General features: G+C 34.8%; 1 protein-coding gene and 1 long non-coding RNA gene across 3 annotated transcripts in view; both read right to left on the bottom strand.

Moving 5' to 3' along the window:
• LOC141379156 (Ig kappa-b4 chain C region) overlaps positions 1–19910 on the bottom strand; it is a 32379-nt gene extending 12469 nt beyond the window's left edge. The window contains exons 1-2 of the mRNA XM_087295798.1: positions 19831–19910; positions 18355–18576 (exon numbers count right to left, since the gene is read on the bottom strand). Coding sequence (XP_087151924.1) covers positions 18355–18576; positions 19831–19891 — 283 coding nt within the window. The 5' untranslated portion in view covers positions 19892–19910. The remainder of the gene's footprint in view (positions 1–18354; positions 18577–19830) is intronic.
• LOC137488437 (uncharacterized) lies at positions 7328–15147 on the bottom strand. Of its 2 annotated transcripts, XR_015516777.1 has the most exons (4): positions 14265–15147; positions 8853–9021; positions 8597–8754; positions 7328–7631 (listed from the first exon to the last, which is right to left on the bottom strand). It is a non-coding gene; the product is annotated as an uncharacterized LOC137488437 (long non-coding RNA). The 2 variants fall into 2 exon arrangements; XR_015516776.1 differs by lacking the exon at positions 14265–15147 and having other exon boundaries at positions 8853–12739.
• Positions 19911–20395: the final 485 nt, after the last annotated feature.

The raw sequence follows: 20395 nt of genomic DNA, 5'->3' as shown, positions 1-20395 counted from the left end.
GAGAGAGCTCGACAGCAAACTAGTGGTCCCACTAAAGTTCTTTCAGAGGCTCCTGGGGCATATGGCATCCGCAGCCGCTGTCACGCCGCTCGGATTGCTCCATATGAGACCACTTCAGCACTGGCTTCACGATCGGGTCCCAAAACGCGTATGGCACGCTGGCACACACCGGGTCTCTGTTACTGCGCTGTGTCGCCGCGCCTATAGCCCTTGGAACGACCCCTCGTTCCTACAGGCCGGTGTGCCTCTAGGACAGGCGTCCAGCCATGTTGTTGTTTCAACGGGATGCTTCCAACACGGGTTGGGGGGCCGTGAGTCGCGAGCATGCAGCAGCGGGCCTGTGGAAGGGTGCCCAGTTGCATTGGCATATCAATCGCCTAGAGCTGTTGGCAGTGTTCCTCACTCTCCACCGCTTTTTACCGGTGCTGGAGCGCAACACGTGCTGGTCAGGACGGACAGTACGGCGGCGGCGGCATATATCAACCGCATGGGGGGTATGCGCTCTCGCCGCATGTCTCAGCTCGCCCGCCGTCTGCTCCTCTGGAGTCACCCGCAGCTGAAATCGCTGCGCGCCTTTCACGTTCCAGGCACGCTCAATCGTGCAGCCGATGCGCTCTCACGACAGCAGTTACGCCCTGGAGAACGGCGACTCCACTCCGAGTTTGTTCAGCTGATATGGGCGCGATTCGGGGAGGCCCAGATCGATCTGTTTGTTTCCCCCGAGAACGCTCATTGTCAGTTGTTTTTTTCCCTGACCGAGGGCTCTCTTGGCACGGATGCACTGGCCCACAGCTGGCCTCGGGGCATGCGCAAGTATGCGTTTCCCCCAGTGAGCCTGCGCGCGCAGTTACTGTGCAAGGTCAGGGAGGACGAGGAACAGGTTCTGCTAGTTGCTCCGCTTTGGCCCAACCGGACCTGGATATCAGATCCCCTGGCGGATCCCTTTGAGAGAGGACCTACTCTCTCAGGGACAGGGCACCATCTGGCACCCTCGCCCCAATCTTTGGAACCTCCACGTGTGGTCCTTAGACATGAGGAAGACTTAGCTAAACTACCAACTGCAGTGGTTAATACCATCAATCAGGCTACAGCCCCCTCCACGAGGCGCGCCTACGTCCTGAAGTGGAGTCTATTTACTGAATGGTACGTCTCTCGCAGAGAAGACCCCCGAAACTGCCAGATCAGTGTTGTGCTCTCTTTCCTTCAAGAGAAGTTGGACAGCAGGCTGTCGCCCTCCACTCTCAAGGTTTACGTGTCCGCCATCTCTGCTTATCATAACGCGGTAGCTGGCGGCACCGTGGGAAAGCATAGCCTCATCATTCGGTTCCTTAGGGGTGCTAGGCGAATTAATCCATCTCGCCCCCCTCTCATGCCCTCTTGGGATCTCGCCCTCGTTCTCACGAGTTTGCGAGCAGATCCCTTTGAGCCACTCAATTCAGTATCTCTAAGATTTCTGTCCCTGAAGACAGCTCTGCTGGTCGCGTTGGCCCCCATCAAGAGGGTCGGGGACCTGGAGGCATTTTCGCTCAGTGACTCGTGCCTGGAATTCGGGCCGGATTACTCTCACGTCATCCTGAACCCGGGTTATGTGCCCAAGGTTCCTACCACCCCCTTCAGAGAACAGGTAGTGAACCTGCAAGCGCTGCCCCCGGAGGAGGCAGACCCAGCCCTTTCTTTACTTAGTCCAGTTCGCGCTCTGCGCATTTATGTGGACCGTACTCAGAATTTTAGATCATCTGAGCAGATCTTTGTCTGTTATGGCGGTCAGCAGCAGGGAAGTGCCGTATCAAAACAAAGATTATCCCACTGGATTGTGGATGCCATTTCACTCGCTTATTCGAGTCAAGGTCAGCCATGTCCCCCGGGAGTACGTGCACACTCCACTCGGAGCGCTGCATCCTCTTGGGTGCGTGCACGCGGCGCCTCTCTAACAGACATCTGTAGAGCTGCGGGCTGGACGACACCCAACACATTTGCAAGGTTTTACAATCTGCGAGTGGAGCCGGTTTCCTTAAGGGTATTAGGTAACCCTTTGGTGATTGAGGAAACAACTCGGTAGGGTGTTGAGACACGCTTGCTGCGCCATTCTCCCTAACACAGAGATACGTGCGCCTTTTTATCTGTCAGTAAAGTTCCCCGTCAGGTGAGCCCTGCAGATTCCTCCGTGGCCCCCAGCACTGACTCAGCGGAGGAGTCACTTGCTGGCCCACTACGTTGTAGGTCTGCCCACTGGTCAGCCCGCGTTTTGGGTATAGGTGCCTGCTATGCGTGATCCCCACTAGGCGATCCCATATGCTTATTCCGCCACGGTTAAGTCCCCCCCCTGGGTGGACCCGTGTCTTCCCTCTCCGCTAACCACTTTTTTTGCTATGCGTACTCCCCCTTTTTAAGGGCTAGTCCATATGTAAATTCTGCCATCTATCCCCCCTTGGGTAACGGATGGCCTCCGCAGCATCCTCCCTATCGGGATTGCACGCTTCCCAACGTACTGTCGTATTTTCCTAGAATTATCTAGATGCTCACGACTTCCCCAAAAATATATCTAAATCCATAAGACTTCTGTTGAAGTAGGATAAATTAGGGCCAGGGACACGTTGGAGGACCGCGCCTCCCATGATGTGGGTGCGTCACGCTTGCTTGACTATCCCCTCATCCGGGGCGTTGGTAAGGTGCAGTCATTATGGCGCTTTACATAGTTCTCCCATACGTGGATTTTCCCAAAGATCAAATCCACTGTATAGCACTGAAGTTCCCCAACCGAAGGGGATCGTTCGAGGTTACAGAAGTAACCCTTCGTTCCCCAAGGAGGGGAACGGAAGTGCCATACTCTGTTGCCATAATGACTGTCCCTTAGCTGTTTGAAAGTCTCTTCAGCTTAAAAGGATGGCGTTTGCTCGCTCCAGGTGTGCTTATATGTTGGGATAATTGGCAATGCAGCACACCTGCGCAAGCTTACGCTGCCAATTCATTTAATTCATTGGCCCGTTCAATACTCTTCAGACAAGCGGCTTCTGATCCGAATCCTCCCATACGTGGATTTTCCCAAAGATCAAATCCACTGTATAGCACTTCCGTTCCCCTCCTCGGGGAACGGAGGGTAACTTCTGTAACCTCGAATGTTACATACGTAACCTGAGACGTTCTCATTCATCATATTCATTTACCCACCGACTGACTGTTGGCATCGAAATCCAGTGGTCTTTCCACTAAGGGAGGGACCCAGCGATACATCCATAATATAAAACCACATACATAAAATTCTCCGTTAATAACTCGATATAAAATGTATTGTATCCTCAGTTAGACAGACGCTGTCCGGAGCATTCAGCCTAAATGCTCCGGAGAGAACTGAAGCCTGAATTTTTTTCCTATAGGCTTTATGACACTTAATAGGCGATTCCCTTTATTTAAAGATGTTGCTTATTAAATCTTAAGTAAAGGAAAGTGTTAAGTGTTTCAGCACATAAGAGCAGCAGGTAATAAAATATAGCCTATGTTTTGTTGCGCTCAGCAGCTATGCACCAATAAAGCTCTTTATGTATTTAAAATTTCCTTTTTTAATTTTACCACATCATATAAAAACATACACACTTGTTTGAGGACACAGAACACATTTTAAACTTGCAGTTTTTGTCTGTAAAGTGCTGCGCAGCTGCACACAGAAAAAAAGGTTGCCTAGTTTCTTTAGCTTTCACTCACCCCAAAAATGCTATTTTTGCACGATTTGATTGATATCATGGTATCCAAATACTTTATAAATAATATTTAAAACCTTCTCTGGTGTTTATTGTTTTTAGAAAATATCTAAAATCTTTTTTTTTCAGAGAGGCTTTTGAAAATGAAAGTTTAATGGCTTTAAAACAGTTTGATATAGTACCTAATTTTTATAGCTAGCTTGTGTTAGTTTTATATTGGTTTATTTATTTAATGTGATTTTATTATATCAGATATTTGTAATTCTTTAAATTATTTCAATATAGCTTGGGCTATTTTATCTAGATATGACACTATTGTTTTGAGCCTACAAAAGTGGACACGAAATTTGTAAAGTTTAATGTCTTTCTGTTGTATTCATATAGTGTATTATCTCCAAAATAAATAAAAACAATAAAAAATAAAAGAAAAAATCCTCTCGCGGCATCAACAGAGCTATGAAGGGAGCGCTCTTTTCCTCAGTCTCACACACACAGACAGGCATCTAAACGTGCACAAACACACCCTTTAAACTTGACATGGTTGATATGGTGTAATGATTATAGTGCGTTATTGAATCATCAAGGAGGATGCAGCAAAGTCACTTATAAATAAAACTACTTTATTATTTTATGCAACAGCCTTACATTTAAAAGAGAAACATAAGGCCGATCAAACGCAAAAGACCCCAGCCTATAATTTGTTCCAGATGTTTTCTTCCCCTTATTTATTTTTTTGTTTATGTGTTTGGCACTTGTACTCGTGTGCGATCGGAAAACTGTGCCCACCTCTACTTTCACTCCGCCACGAAGCTCCGGCTGGCCCTCTTTCGGCCAAGGTATTTGGCAGGCCGAAAAAGGCCGGCCGCTGGTCCCAAGAAAGCCCCGATTTGGCCCGATTAGACCCCGGAAGTGACAGTGGAAACGAGACTGGCCTTGGCTCGCCCTGGCTCACTCGCTTTAGGCGCGATACTATAAACGCAGCTATAGTGTAGTATCCTGTAATAACTGAAAACTGTTTAAAAGATTATTGTATAGGGACACATGCAGGACAAAGACATGTGAAATCATTATTTCCTAGATTAAATACAAATTCATCCATTGTCATCAAAAAATACTGTCACACAAACAAGATAAAGAGATTTAGAAAGTACAAATAGTCAGATAAAGAGTTTTTTTCAAAACAAATACGTCTTTAAAAAGGTTACATTTTTAAACATTTACATATTTTAAAATAGCTTTTATCCATATTTTAAATAAAGTGGAAACAATTAAACATCACATGATGACCGTTAATGAAACACTTTCATGAATTAATCCAGTGTCATAAAATCCACACATATTATACTGAACACTTACAATTCAATGAATTAACCAATTACTCATTTAATTTGTGACGTACATAGATCACTATTGCTAAGAACTAGTGATTTAAGAAGATACTAATATTGTACAGCTTATTTTTAACACAACTGTACATGTGACAATACAATGTCTTGTTCATGTTCAAGATGATACATCTACATAGGTTTTACTGCTCTTCTACTCCCAGGGGATGTGTAGAGCCCCATGGAAAAGGAGAAAGTGTTCACATTTCAAACGGCTATAACTCGAAGTCAAATTAGAATATATTGACCTTATTCTAAAATGCGGAAGTGCGCCTGTTTTCGCGATTGTCTTAGAACTTCTGTTTCAGTCGCCTATGGGAGAAATGACAAGGAATAATAAACGGCAAAAAACAGTCAAACTACTTGCTCTACAAACAAATGTTTGCATGACTATACAGACCAAGTAGTATAATATAATATAACAAGGAAATATCAGTTTACAACAACAAACAGCGAAACGAGCAGTTTTTAATGTCTAAAAATAAATGGAAGTGAATGAGACCGGAAGTCTCGTGCCAAAAAGATTCAAATCGCAGCGCCCGCTCGTCTGCGGAGAATAAGGTCAATAGGAGAAAATCTGCAATACTATAACTTATGCTATGTTAATAAATAGTGTTGGATAGTTTTCTGATATATACTGAAAGTCAATAAAAGCTGTTTAAAAAAACACTCATTGTAAAACAACAAATTTATGCCTGGCTTACATGTATGTCATAAATATATGCACAATGATCTTATATAGTGTAACGCCGGGGAGTAACACCACAACAGAAGGTAGGATCCAATATGCAGGTTTATTCACAGTCAGGCAAGCAGTGGTCAATACGGGAGCAAACAGGTATGTGAGGACAATCCAGAATCATAGTCAGTTTAACAATCAAGAGGTTGAAAGGCAGGCGGCAGACAAGGATAAATAAACAAGGCTAGGTTCAAAACACAGGAAAACAAGACAAGGAAACCGCGTTGTAATGCTACTTTACAGTGAACAAGACTCGGCAACATGTGTGTGGAACAAAGGGGTATAAATAGTCCAAACAATCATTGTGTGAGTGGCTTCAGCTGTGAGAGTGCAATCAGTGTTGATCTGGAACCGGTTGTGTGTGTGTGTGGCATGACTGGGTGTTGTAGTCAATAACATGGCAGATATGTAGTTCAATGAGTGTGAATGTTTGTGAGTGAATGTTTACCAGCGACATCTGGTGGTTGTTCGCTGGTGAACATGATAGTCGCATGTTCATTAAAGATAGTATTTATTCCATTTTATTACAAAAAGGTTTTAAACTACATTACCCACAAGTCTTTGTTGCTTTAAAGATGGGACAGGAAAACATGGCGCTACAAATTGTAGTTCATTGAAAGGTGTAGTTAGGGTTAGGTTTAAGGTTACGATCTCGGTTAATCGGTAACTATTTGAAACATAGCGATACCTCATTGATAAAGGACACTGTTAGTAAAGTGGCAAAGTTAGCAAAACATAGTTAGCAACACAAAGCATCTTTTAATTTGGCTTTAATGTTATAGTCCAATCACAACGTCGCAATCTACGTCACACTTGTTGTCTCCATTTGGTAATCTTCCGTCTGAAGGTAGATTACAAACCTATAACTTAAATATTAAAATTTATATTAATATTACAGGTTAAATAATATGTCTTATTAAAAATACAAATGTATATTTACAGTGAGATTCCTTTGTAGGGGTAAGTTGATGTGCAAAATGATCACAGTGAAACCAGATCATAGGCATTCATTTGAAATGAATAATAAAATAAATGTCATGTTTGAAAACATATATGGTTCTGCATTCCTGTAAATTGACCCTGTATCCTGTAGGTATACAAATACAAATATATGGCAAACTTCAATGACCAATTTAGTGCCCATTAAATAGTAAAAATAGTCGTTCATTGTAAATGAGCATGCAAATAAACACAATACATTTTAATGAAACATTTATAATTTATTTATAATACCAAAAAAAAAAAAATAATCACACAAACATGCAAACACCAAAAATATATATTTTATAACAGTTTTTATTGCAATATTTCAGTACCATACATATATAAATAGCTAAAAACCTATAAAAGAAGGAAATGTATATTTTGTATAATTGTTATTATTATTATTATTATTATTATTATTATTATTATTATTATTATTATTATGTTTATTTTGTGATATTTATTCATGTCATACATCTGGTATGTCAAACTCAAGAAAAACTGCACTGCAAAAAAATCTTTTTAAATGATGTCTTTATAAATGCCATTATAATAAACTTTCACAACAACAACAAGTCAAGTTCATGACAAATGCAAAAATGTTTATAATGACAACTTTCTATACTCATACAGCAAAAGCACTTAAAAGCTATGACACTTTTCAAAAACATTTTTTTACAAAACACTGAAAACCAAAGTGTGCTTGGTGAGTCCAGGTGTTTATAGTGACTAGACTGTCATATTGCAAACCGGTTGGCATGAGGAGACTTGGGCGTAAAGTGTCGGGAAGTCCTGGAAGGCTCCCATGTGTAATCCCCGGTTTTGCCACTGTAAAGTATCAGAAGTGCACAATATCATTAAAGAACAAAGAATCAAGATGATTGTTAGGTTTCATTTAGAAAGTTCAATGATATTTATGTATAACTGTAAAGTGTCATTAAACCTGGCTCTCTTGAATTACTCCTTGAATAAGTTCAACATTTTCAGCATGTTTTCATGTATTCCAAGCAGGTCTGTTAGTTCTACAGACTCAGGTATGAGGATAGTGACTGTGTTGATCACTTCTTGCTATTTAAAACACACTCTTTGACTCTTTGACTAAATTATATGAAAACTACAACAGCATACAGTGCTCCACCCTTATAATATTGCTAAATTATGACAAGTGTAATGCTTGGACTTACAGTAATATTTTAATTCAAGTAGGGCTGTTAAGTTTTATCTTGTATATAATGTAAAGAGTTTAAGGCACTGGGTTTCTATACAATTTTCTAGTAAAGTCAACCTGATTGGGTTAAAGGAATAGTTCACAACTTACTTTCCCTTGAGTGGTTGTAAATATTTTTTTATAAAACATGCAATTTATTTGTGTTAATTATGAAGGAAGTTTTTTAAAGAAAACTGAAAACCTGAAAATATTGACATACATTGTAGGAAAAAACAAACACTATGGAAGTCAGTGTTTACAGGTTTTCATCTTTCTTTAAAATATATATATTTTTTGTGTTTAACTGAAGAAAGCAACTCAGACATATTTGGAACAAGTGAAGCATGAGTCATTAATGACAGAATTTTCTTTTTTTGGGTGAACTATCTCTTTAAGAGTAAACTGAAAGAAATGTCCTACTCAATGTAGCTAATTTTAGCTACGTGTGTAGGCCCTTGAGTACTTACCTAGAAATCAAAACAATGATCACATCAGTCCCATTTTTGGCCCTATATATTATATTGGCCACATAATGGACTACTTGGTGTTGTAATGAAATAGAACAATGAATAAAGCTATGACTTACCACACAATACAAGACAACCAGTGGATTTTCAACTCTGCCTTTTATGTACACAAGATGAGGTTCCAGCTTCAAAATGGCACCACAACACTGATTCTGAGTTGGGCGGTTTTGCAGCTCTGTGAGGTTGTGACTGTTCAGATGCAGTGCTGTGGTGAGTTCTTTATTAAAAGAAAGTACATTCTTTTCGAATCTGTACATATTAACAAGGAAAATACAATGATTTTAAATAATGATTAATTCTGAACAAAAATCTTACCCTTAGTCAAGATTAATTTTTATGGCCTCTGCATTCTTTTGCTACAAGTGTGGAAGACAAATAAGTAATTACGTCTGCAACCCACTTATTTGCAGATTTTTCTACTGTTTTCCAATAAATACATTGGACTTAATCCAGGACATTAATCCAGTGTCTAAAGTTTCTGCATCTGAAATGAATAAAAACAGATGTCACATATTAGTTAAACCCACTAAACTACTAGATACATCAGTACTGCATTAAGCAATTGTAATGTCATTTAAGTGTAGTCTAAATGAGCCTTAATCTGTTTAAGATTATGATTTAAAAAGCATTCCTGCATTTAAAAAATCCTGCCTTGTAATACATATGATCAATGGTAAGTTTATGAGAAGGTGCAAGGTAATCCTTGAGTTTTACCATTAACATCATGACTGACATAATAATTGAAAGAGAAGACAGCTTGTGTTGTTGTGTTTCTTTTATTAAATAAATTGTTAAAGGCCAATTTATACTGGTAATAATGTATGATATCCATTGTGTGACATATGTCAGCTTATGTTATACTTGAGTTTATGGTATACTTGAGTTTATGTTATACTTGAGTTTATGGTATACTTGAGTTTATGTTATACTTAAGCTTATGTTATACTTGAGTTTATGGTATACTTGAGTTTATGTTATACTTGAGTTTATGTTATACTTGAGCTTATGGTATACTTGAGTTTACTTGAGCTTATGCAATACTTGAGTTTATGGTATACTTGAGTTTAAGTTATACTTGAGCTTATGGTATACTTGAGTTTATGTTATACTTGAGTTTATGGTATACTTAAGTTTATGTTATACTTGAGTTTATGTCATACTTCTGTTTATGTTATCCTTGAGCTTATGGTATACTTGAGTTTATGTTATACTTGAGTTTATGTTATACTTGAGTTTATGGTATACTTAAGTTTATGTTATACTTAAGCTTATGTAATACTTGAGTTTATGTTATACTTGAGTTTATGGTATACTTGAGTTTATGTTATACTTGAGCTTATGTAATACTTGAGTTTATGGTATACTTGAGTTTATGTTATACTTGAGCTTATGCAATACTTGAGTTTATGGTATACTTGAGTTTAAGTTATACTTGAGCTTATGGTATACTTGAGTTTATGTTATACTTGAGTTTATGGTATACTTGAGTTTATGTTATACTTGAGCTTATGCAATACTTGAGTTTATGGTATACTTGAGTTTAAGTTATACTTGAGCTTATGGTATACTTAAGTTTATGTTATACTTGAGTTTATGTCATACTTCTGTTTATGTTATACTTGAGTTTATGGTTTACTTGAGTTTATGTTATACTTGAGTTTATGTTATACTTGAGTTTATGGTATACTTGAGATTATGTTATACTTGAGCTTATGTAATACTTGAGTTTATGTTATACAAGAGTTTATGGTATACTTGAGTTTATGATATACTTGAGTTTATGTTATACTTGAGCTCATGTTATACTTGAGTTTATGTTATACTTGAGTTTATGTTATACTTGAGTTTATGGTATACTTGAGTTTATGTTATATTTGAGCTCATGTTATACATGAGACTATGTTATACTTGAGTTTATGTTATACTTGTGTTTTTGGTATACTTGAGCTTATGGTATACTTGAGTTTATGTTATACTTGAGTTTATGGTATACTTGAGTTTATGTTATACTTGAGCTTATGGTATACTTGAGTTTATGTTATACTTGAGCTTATGTAATACTTGAGTTTATGGTATACTTGAGTTTATGTTATACTTGAGCTTATGCAATACTTGAGTTTATGGTATACTTGAGTTTAAGTTATACTTGAGCTTATGGTATACTTGAGTTTATGTTATACTTGAGTTTATGGTATACTTGAGTTTATGTTATACTTGAGTTTATGCAATACTTGAGTTTATGGTATACTTGAGTTTAAGTTATACTTGAGCTTATGGTATACTTAAGTTTATGTTATACTTGAGTTTATGTCATACTTCTGTTTATGTTATACTTGAGTTTATGGTTTACTTGAGTTTATGTTATACTTGAGTTTATGTTATACTTGAGTTTACGGTATACTTGAGTTTATGTTATACTTGAGCTTATGGTATACTTGAGTTTATGTTATACTTGAGTTTATGTTATACTTGAGTTTATGGTATACTTGAGTTTATGTTATACTTAAGCTTATGCTATACTTGAGTTTATGTTATACTTGAGTTTATGGTTTACTTGAGTTTATGTTATACTTGAGTTTATGTTATACTTGAGTTTATGTTATACTTGAGTTATGGTATACTTGAGTTTATGTTATACTTGAGTTTATGTTATACTTGAGTTTATGTTATACTTGAGTGTATGGTATACTTGAGTTTATGTTATACTTAAGCTTATGTTATACTTGAGTTTATGGTATACTTGAGTTTATGTAATACTTGAGTTTATGTTATACTTGAGCTTATGGTATACTTGAGTTTATGTTATACTTGAGCTTATGTAATACTTGAGTTTATGGTATACTTGAGTTTAAGTTATACTTGAGCTTATGGTATACTTGAGTTTATGTTATACTTGAGTTTATGGTATACTTGAGTTTATGTTATACTTGAGTTTATGTTATACTTGAGTTTATGGTATACTTGAGTTTATGTTATACTTAAGCTTATGTTATACTTGAGTTTATGGTATACTTGAGTTTATGTAATACTTGAGTTTATGTTATACTTGAGCTTATGGTATACTTGAGCTTATGTAATACTTGAGTTTATGGTATACTTGAGTTTAAGTTATACTTGAGCTTATGGTATACTTGACTTTATGTTATACTTGAGTTTATGGTATACTTAAGTTTATGTTATACTTGAGTTTATGTCATACTTCTGTTTATGTTATACTTGAGTTTATGGTTTACTTGAGTTTATGTTATACTTGAGTTTATGTTATACTTGAGTTTATGGTATACTTGAGTTTATGTTATACTTGAGCTTATGTAATACTTGAGTTTATGTTATACAAGAGTTTATGGTATACTTGAGTTTATGATATACTTGAGTTTATGTTATACTTGAGCTCATGTTATACTTGAGTTTATGTTATACTTGAGTTTATGGTATACTTGAGTTTATGTTATACTTGAGCTCATGTTATACATGCGATTATGTTATACTTGAGTTTATGTTATACTTGTGTTTTTGGTATACTTGAGTTTATGGTATACTTGAGTTTATGTTATACTTGATTTTATGTTATACTTGAGCTTATGGTATACTTGAGTTTATGTTATACTTGAGTTTATGGTATACTTGAGTTTATGTTATACTTGAGCTTATGTTATACTTGAGTTTATGTTATACTTGAGTTTATGTTATACTTGAGCTTATGGTATACTTGAGTTTATGTTATACTTGAGCTTATGGTATACTTGAGTTTATGTTATACTTGAGCTTATGGTATACTTGAGTTTATGTTATACTTGAGTTTATGTTATACTTGAGTTTATGGTATACTTGAGTTTATGTTATACTTGAGCTTATGGTATACTTGAGTTTATGTTATACTTGAGTTTATGGTATACTTGAGCTTATGTTATACTTGAGTTTATGTTATACTTGTGTTTTTGGTATACTTGAGTTTATGGTATACTTGAGTTTATGTTATTCTTGAGTTTATGTTATACTTGAGCTTATGGTATACTTGAGTTTATGTTATACTTGAGTTTATGGTATACTTGAGTTTAAGTTTTACTTGAGCTTATGGTATACTTGAGTTTATGTTATACTTGAATTTATGGTATACTTGAGTTTATGTTATACTTGAGCTTAAGGTATACCTGAGTTTATGTTATACTTGAGTTTATGGTATACTTGAGCTTATGTTATACTTGAGTTTATGTTATACTTGTGTTTTTGGTATACTTGAGTTTATGGTATACTTGAGTTTATGTTATACTTGAGCTTATGGTATACTTGAGTTTATGTTATACTTGAGTTTATGGTATACTTGAGTTTATGTTATACTTGAGTTATGTTATACTTGAGCTTATGTTATACTTGAGTTTATGGTATACTTGAGCTTATGTTATACTTGAGTTTATGTTATACTTGAGTTTATGGTATACTTGAGTTTATGTTATACTTGAGTTTATGTTATACTTGAGCTTATGTTATACTTGTGCTTTTGGTATACTTGAGTTTATGGTATACTTGAGCTTATGTAATACTTGGTTTTATGTTATACTTGAGCAAATGCTATACTTTGAATAATGAAAAGTTGCATTTTTACTTACTGAAATAAGAGCATAATCAATTACATGCCCTGCAATTTTCCAGCCTACTTTTTTTAACAGACTTATCCCCCCCCCCCCCCCCATATATATATATATATATATATATATATATATATATATATATATATATATATATATATATTGAAGTCTTTCAGTGAAGAATTTTTTGCCCCCCTGTGTATTTTTTCAACGTTTTCTGTTTAACGGAGAGATTTTTTTCACTCATTTCTAATAACTGATTTATTTGATCTTTGCCATGATGACAGTAAATAATATTAGACTAGATATTCTTCAAGACACTTCTATACAGCTTAAAGTTACATTTAAAGGTTTAACTAGGTTAATTAGACAGGATAGGGTAATTAGGCAAGTTATTGTATAATGATGGTTTGTTCTATAGACTATCGAAAACAAATATATAGCTTAAAGGGGCTAATAATGTTGACCTTAACATGATAACCCATAATATCATACTGTGAAAATTTCCAGAATCTGTTAAACATCATCAAAATTATATATATATATATATATATATATATATATATATATATATATATATATATATATATATATATATATATATATATATATATATATATATTAATAATTTTTTTTTATTTTATTTATATTTATATATATATATATAGTAGATTAATCATTTTTGGAAGGCTTAAAGGTTTTTTCCAGGTTTTGGAAGGTTAAAATGTAATGTTAGCCTTTAAACTTTTGAGAAACACTTGATTTGCTTTAATATTGATGCAGTTATGAATACAATTGTATTATTAGAGGTAATATTTATTGCATATTGTATCATTTATATGGATTTTGGACGATTACTGTTGTGTAAAACAACAGATCTGGTAACACTGTTCCTCATCTTCAAATATATAACTATATTGTTCTGAGCTATGGACGACTATATGTGGGGAAAATATATGTTTTATTAAATGAACTTGGATGTAGTTTAGATAACGTCGCTAGTTTACGGTACATGCTTTATTTATATCAAGTCTGCAGTCTTTTACTGCATCAGGAGATAGCTACCCTTCTTTTATAAAATTTCTAAACAAACCCTAATCTGAATCCACAAATCGTCTTGATTTGTTTACTTTTTACTTACCAAGTGGAAAACCGCAGTGGACATTGGGATCGCAATGAATCTTGGGATTGAGACCATAGACTGTAAAAAAATAGATCGCGACATACAATGACCCCAAAGCCTCCCGTTTACGTTGTCGGTCAAAAAGTGTGGCTGTCATCTAAAAACATTCCTCTCCGCACCGTTTGTAATAAGTTAGCTCCTAAATTTATTGGCCCTTTCACTGTCACTAAAATCATTAATCCTGTGGCAGTCCGCCTCAAATTACCTCCAGCGTACAGGAGAATTCATCCCGTGTTTCATGTATCTAAAGTAAAGCCCGTTTTTCATACGGCAATTAATCCGCATGCACCAGTTCCCCCCCCCCTTTGTCAGGCTCTCCCCGTTGAGTTTGCTGGTTGTGCGCTGGTTGAAGTTTTTCCTCGATAAACTTTTGATTTGCTCTGTTGACGGAGATTGAAGATCTCCCCGCTGAACTTTTGATTCGCTCTGTTGACGGAGATTGAAGATCTACCCGATGAACTTTTGATTCGCTCTGTTTGTTCCTTCATCTGCCACTTGTGATCACCTGACTTCCAGCCAGCCAGCTTCTCTTGGTTCTGTGTTCTCTCTGAATTGTAAATAAACTGTCACTTGCATTTGGGTCTCCACGTCTTCTTTGCACAGTGTGACAGTACGGGATGGGTTTTGGCCCGTATTTTTATAATTCTTTAAAAGTAGCTTCTCATGCAAATCAACCCACACACATTTACCGGATATGCCTCATGTCCTACTTTTGATTGGGTAATACTTGATGTCATCGTTAGTTTGATTGGTCTTTGGGCGGAGGGCGGGTCTTCTAAGCAGAGTCTGTCAAGTCTTGACAGAGAGTAATGGGAGATGCTTCTCCAGGTAACCCCTGCGTCTGAAAGTTTCACAGTTTAAATGCAAGCGACTGCAAAAGTACAGCAGAGAGTGGGAGAAAACAGATATCTTGCTGCAGAGTGTTAGGAATTATAATTAAGCTACTGCATGATTTGTCGGAGAGTGTTCTCTGTGGCTCATTGTGGTCTGTGGGACAACACGCCTCTGGAGAGCAGCATTCCTGCAATTGAACAGCTCGCAAAAATTAAAGCAGTCTGACTGTTCTCCCAAAGCAGACATGACAGTGACCCAGTCTGTGAAAATCTAGCTGGAGTCTTTTTTTTTTTACTTGTAATTTACTGTTTTCTACATGAAATAAAGAACAGTATGTGTAAATAATAATAATATATGTATTTAATATTAACTGAGTAAAACTATGTCAACAGCTGAAATCACAGGGAAATGAATGGCTACTGTCAAACATTATCTCACAATAAGATTTGGCCTGGTTTTCACACTTGGTCACAAATTGTAATTTGTAAATATTCTGTAAATACAATGTAAGTGGATCATATTCCAATGTAATATTATGATTTGTTTGTTAAGGTTACGTCAGTCAGATAAGCATTAATTTATTACATGAAGCATTACATTTAATATATAAATAAACAACATAATGCCCATGTAAAGAAAATAAACAAGTAAATTGCAACTTTCCATATTTTAAAATGAGAAATAGGCTATATGAAAACTTTACTACATTGTAAAATTGAAGGTCAATAGTTCATTGAACTTTTATTACGTTAAACTGACTTAAAACAGCTTGCATAACTTATCAAATTAACATAGAACATGATTAACTTAGTTCAGTAAATTAAAATTACCTAAAAACATATGCTGTCAGGACTAAATGATTATATTATTTTTTACAGTGTAGCTAATGTTTATTTATGTGCTGTTTCCATGTTTGGATAGTTATTACTGCAAATAATGACAAACATTTTAGCCAAAATCTGTTATCAATTCTACCCTTTAAAATTAGGTTCATTAGTATTTTATTCTCTCGTCTAGGTTACAGCAGCTGAGCTAATGCAAGTGTCTATTAAACATAACATCAGCTATATCAGTGCTGCAGAGTTGTAAAAGAGAAAGACTGACTGCATCGGTTTACACCAAGAAAGGCAGTTTATTTTAATGTCCAAGTGTTCATACTTCCCTGAAAACATATTTTAAATTGCAATTTACCCAGTGGCGTAGCGTGACCAGGGGGCGACCCCCCCCCACCCCACCCCAAATTGGTAACCCTATGTACATGTGTAATGACAATAAAGTTGAATCTAATCTAGTTTAATCTAATCTAATCTAATAAAGAGAATGAATGAATGGATGAATGATTCAGCATTTTTTTTTTTTTGTCGCTGTCACTCTCTCTCGTGTGCACATAAACCCAGCGTGTGTGTTAACAGTGAATCTGTATGAACAGATGCGCAGATGTACAACTCTACATTTGTTGACAGACAGTTTGAGCTACTTGTCAGAATTATGGGAATTGTCAGCCTGTCAAATTTTAATTGGATGAACAGTTTTAAATTGTATGCCTTACCAAGAACATAAAAATACATATAAATACATTTAGATAATTTACTTTGATCATTACTATTGTCAAAATTTCAACCAGCAAAACAAAACATGTTTCTAAGGGCACAATCACCTACAGCACATTTAATCTTTGTTAATGTTAATAAAACATATATAACTGTGATAAATAATGAACAACAATTAGGTTTAGCACTACCAATGCACAACATTTTTTTTTTTTTTTTTTTACTTATTCACTAATGCATACATATTTGGTAAAGCTTAGAGCAAGTTTAAAGTTCCTGATCATAGTAGTGGACAAAGGTTTTCTGTATAGACAAATAGCAATTTTCTGAAGTATATTATACTCTAAAGCGCAAACCCCAGCTTCAACTTGCATGTTATTTATATTTGTGGACTCTTTAGTAGCATAATTTATTTCTAACAAAGCATTTTTAAGGGAATAAGGGAGCTTATTGTAGAGTGAGCATCACTCCAACTTTATGTCAAGTGTTACCAACATTTGTTTAAATTAACTAATGCATTAACTAATGTGTGAACGAATATTAATTAATTACCAGTAGTATATATTTAGTTAACATTATCAAAGAATTATTGTGGTATTGCTTAGTAGACATGTGGTTTATTCTTAGGATATGTTATCTAATCTATAAGAATAAATATATGTGTGTATATATGTACAGTGTTTAGCATAAATGAGTAAACCCCATTTTGAAAATAATATTTTTTCCATTTCTCAGTGAATATAGATCATATATTTGGTGCATTTGAACAAAACATATTTAATAAGCAGATATGTTTATTAAAATAAAATTTAATTCACTGAAAATCTTTAGAAATAGAAAAATTTTAAATTTAAATTCATGCAAAATATAAAACAAAATTACAAACTGCAAAATTTCAACAATTATATTTATTTTTTGTTCTGTTTTGTTTTTAATAGTATTTCATACTTTCCCTAACATATAAATTTGACCTACTATTTTTTTGACATTATATTGTTAGATTAGCTCCAGATTTGGCTTTATACTGATTAGTCTAATGTATATGCACAAATAAAATATTTTAACACATCCTATAGAAAATATAAATTTAAATAAAAAGATTGTATGGTGTGTGCTCATATGCTGAGCACTGTAAGTAAACAGTAATTAATGAAGCTGTAAATGTAATCAAGCATTACAATATGTCCAAGTTAAAGTGATCAAGGATTATGTAAAGCTGAAGTTAATGTGTTAACACATTAATACATATTTAGTTAACAATAACATGAAATGCTTATCAGATGTGTTAATAATTTTTAACTAATGCATTAATTAATATTAACTATAATACAACCTCATTGTAAAGTGTTGCCTTTAATTCTAGAAAAATTCTACAATACCCATACTTCTAAATAAACAATACACAATTAATGATTCAAAAAGCTTTTATTTGAAAAAAAGCATTAACTGTAGATTAAACGAAAGGTTTAAAGAGCAAGCCGGAAAAAAAAGCAGACTAAAAGTTTATTAAGATGCGACTGTGTGTGTGTGTGTGTGTGTGTGTGTGTGTGTGTGTGTTTCGTGCTGCTAATCATGGCACTGCTGTGTACGTATCTTGTGGCTCACTGTGTGCTGGGACGGGTGTGTGGCGTCACAGCTGATGCTTGTTGCTCTGCTCCACTCACTCTCAGTGAGGCTCAGGCTGCTGCTCCAGCTGTACAGTCCATCCTCCTGCAGCTCACTGGGACTCACATTCACACCAGAGCTCCTGCTGCTGTCATCTACCTTCCAGCTCAGGGTCCAGTCAGATGGGAATCCCTTACTGGCCACACACAGTACTGTAGCCTGACCCTTCTGCAGTTCATTTCTGGAGGGCCAAAGTACTGCCACAGTGGGACGAGCCGCAGCTAGAGAGAAAGATATAGGGACAAAAACAGCTCCTTCAGTCATTCTGAGAGTCTTTCACTTCCCTTTAACAGATTCACAGTTAATCAAGCACATCTCCAGTGCAGCCTGTAAACATTTTTTTCCCAGAAAGACACGTCTAAACTTAGATTTACAGAAGTTTCATTATTCTTAATGTTTTATATTTTTTATTATTATTTTTACTTTTTGGGTTTCTGTCTTTCATTTGATCAAATTATTGATATTTACTGTATTTTGTGAACTTTTATCTTTGTTTTAGACAAATTACTGCCCCATGTGACATTTATAAAAAACCCTTTCATTAAAGAATGCATTCATCCAACATTTAATTTAACATTTTATCATTTTGAAGACACTTTTCCTCTAGCCAAAATTACTTGCAATTGAGAAAAGAAAAAAAAAAACTAAGCAATCAAACTAGTTCATCAATAAATATTTTTAAAAGTAGTAGTCAGTAAAAACTGTGAAAAAGAGTAAAATAGTTTACCCGTCCTATAGTTTCTTTGTTGTCCTATCTTTAACATAATAAAATATTGTATAATCTTATTATTATTATTATTATTATTATTATTATTATTATTATTATTGTTATTTGTAAAATAGATTTCTAGAGGTGAGTAAAGATGTCATAGTCATAGAGACATAAATTTTTTACATACAAGATTTATCATTTTGGTTATACTTTACAATACAGGACACATACTGTAGGTAAATGTAGTTAGCGTAAACAATTAACAATGCTTATACGCCATTTAATAATCATAGTTCAATATTTACAAATGCATTATTAAAATTCAATGCTAAACCTTGTTAAAACAATGATGTAGCTAATAGACCATGAGTTAACATCAGCAACTTTATTTTCATTAACTAACATTAACCAACATGAATAAATGCTTTAATAAATATATTGTTCACTGTTTGTTCATGTTAACAACAACATGAACTAACTACGTGTCTCGTATTGTAAGTGTTACTATAATTTTATTAAACATGATTTAATTTTCTGATAGATACAATTCTGAATAAAAATTATTTTAAAGAAGAATAAAGAAGACAAAAATAAACTGTCTAAAGGAGGGCTGTGCAAGCAAAAATATGTGCATGTATCTGTAACAGAAAATTGTAATATTTATATTTATTCTTATATTAGTCATAGGTATGAATGTTTAATGCTTTTCAATGCTAAATAAATATAAACAAATACCATCAAAAATAGAAAGAGATTTACTTACTTCCAACAGAGAGTCGAGTGCCTCCTCCGAAAGTCCACCACAGTGATACAAACCCAATCATCAGCTGTACAAAAACCTCCTGCACTAAAACTAACACCTACAAGAGCCTACTTGCCAAGTTATGACTGAAAAATAAATATTTAAACTAATAAATATAAATTTATAAAGCTGCAATATCCAGTTTCATTTTGATATTTAGTCCTTTTTACTACTAGGAGAATTCTTATTAATAAAAAATACTAAATATGACAATCACTAACTTATAGGCTTATTTATATATTTTGCTCCACAACGATATGTTTGTTTAAAATTGTATTTTGCATTTTAACCTGCTTTTATTTAATCTATTTGTTTATTTTATTTATATTTATGCATTATTATATAATTGTTCTGCTTTTCTTTTTCTTGTCAGTTTTACATTCCTCTGTTACTTATATCGTAGCAACGCTAATACATTTTTTTAACAAAATAAAATAAAAACAACAGCAATATTTAATCAATAAATAAAACAAATAAATGAATGTGTCTAATAAAATTAATCTCTACCTATGATCATGTTCACATC

The sequence above is a fragment of the Danio rerio genome, chromosome 19 (genome assembly GCF_052040795.2).
Source record: "Danio rerio strain M-AB ecotype USA chromosome 19, GRCz13ab, whole genome shotgun sequence".
NCBI classification, from domain to species: domain Eukaryota; kingdom Metazoa; phylum Chordata; class Actinopteri; order Cypriniformes; family Danionidae; genus Danio; species Danio rerio.
The sequence above is the reverse complement of the archived record's forward strand: the minus strand, read 5'-3'. Positions and strand labels throughout refer to the sequence as shown.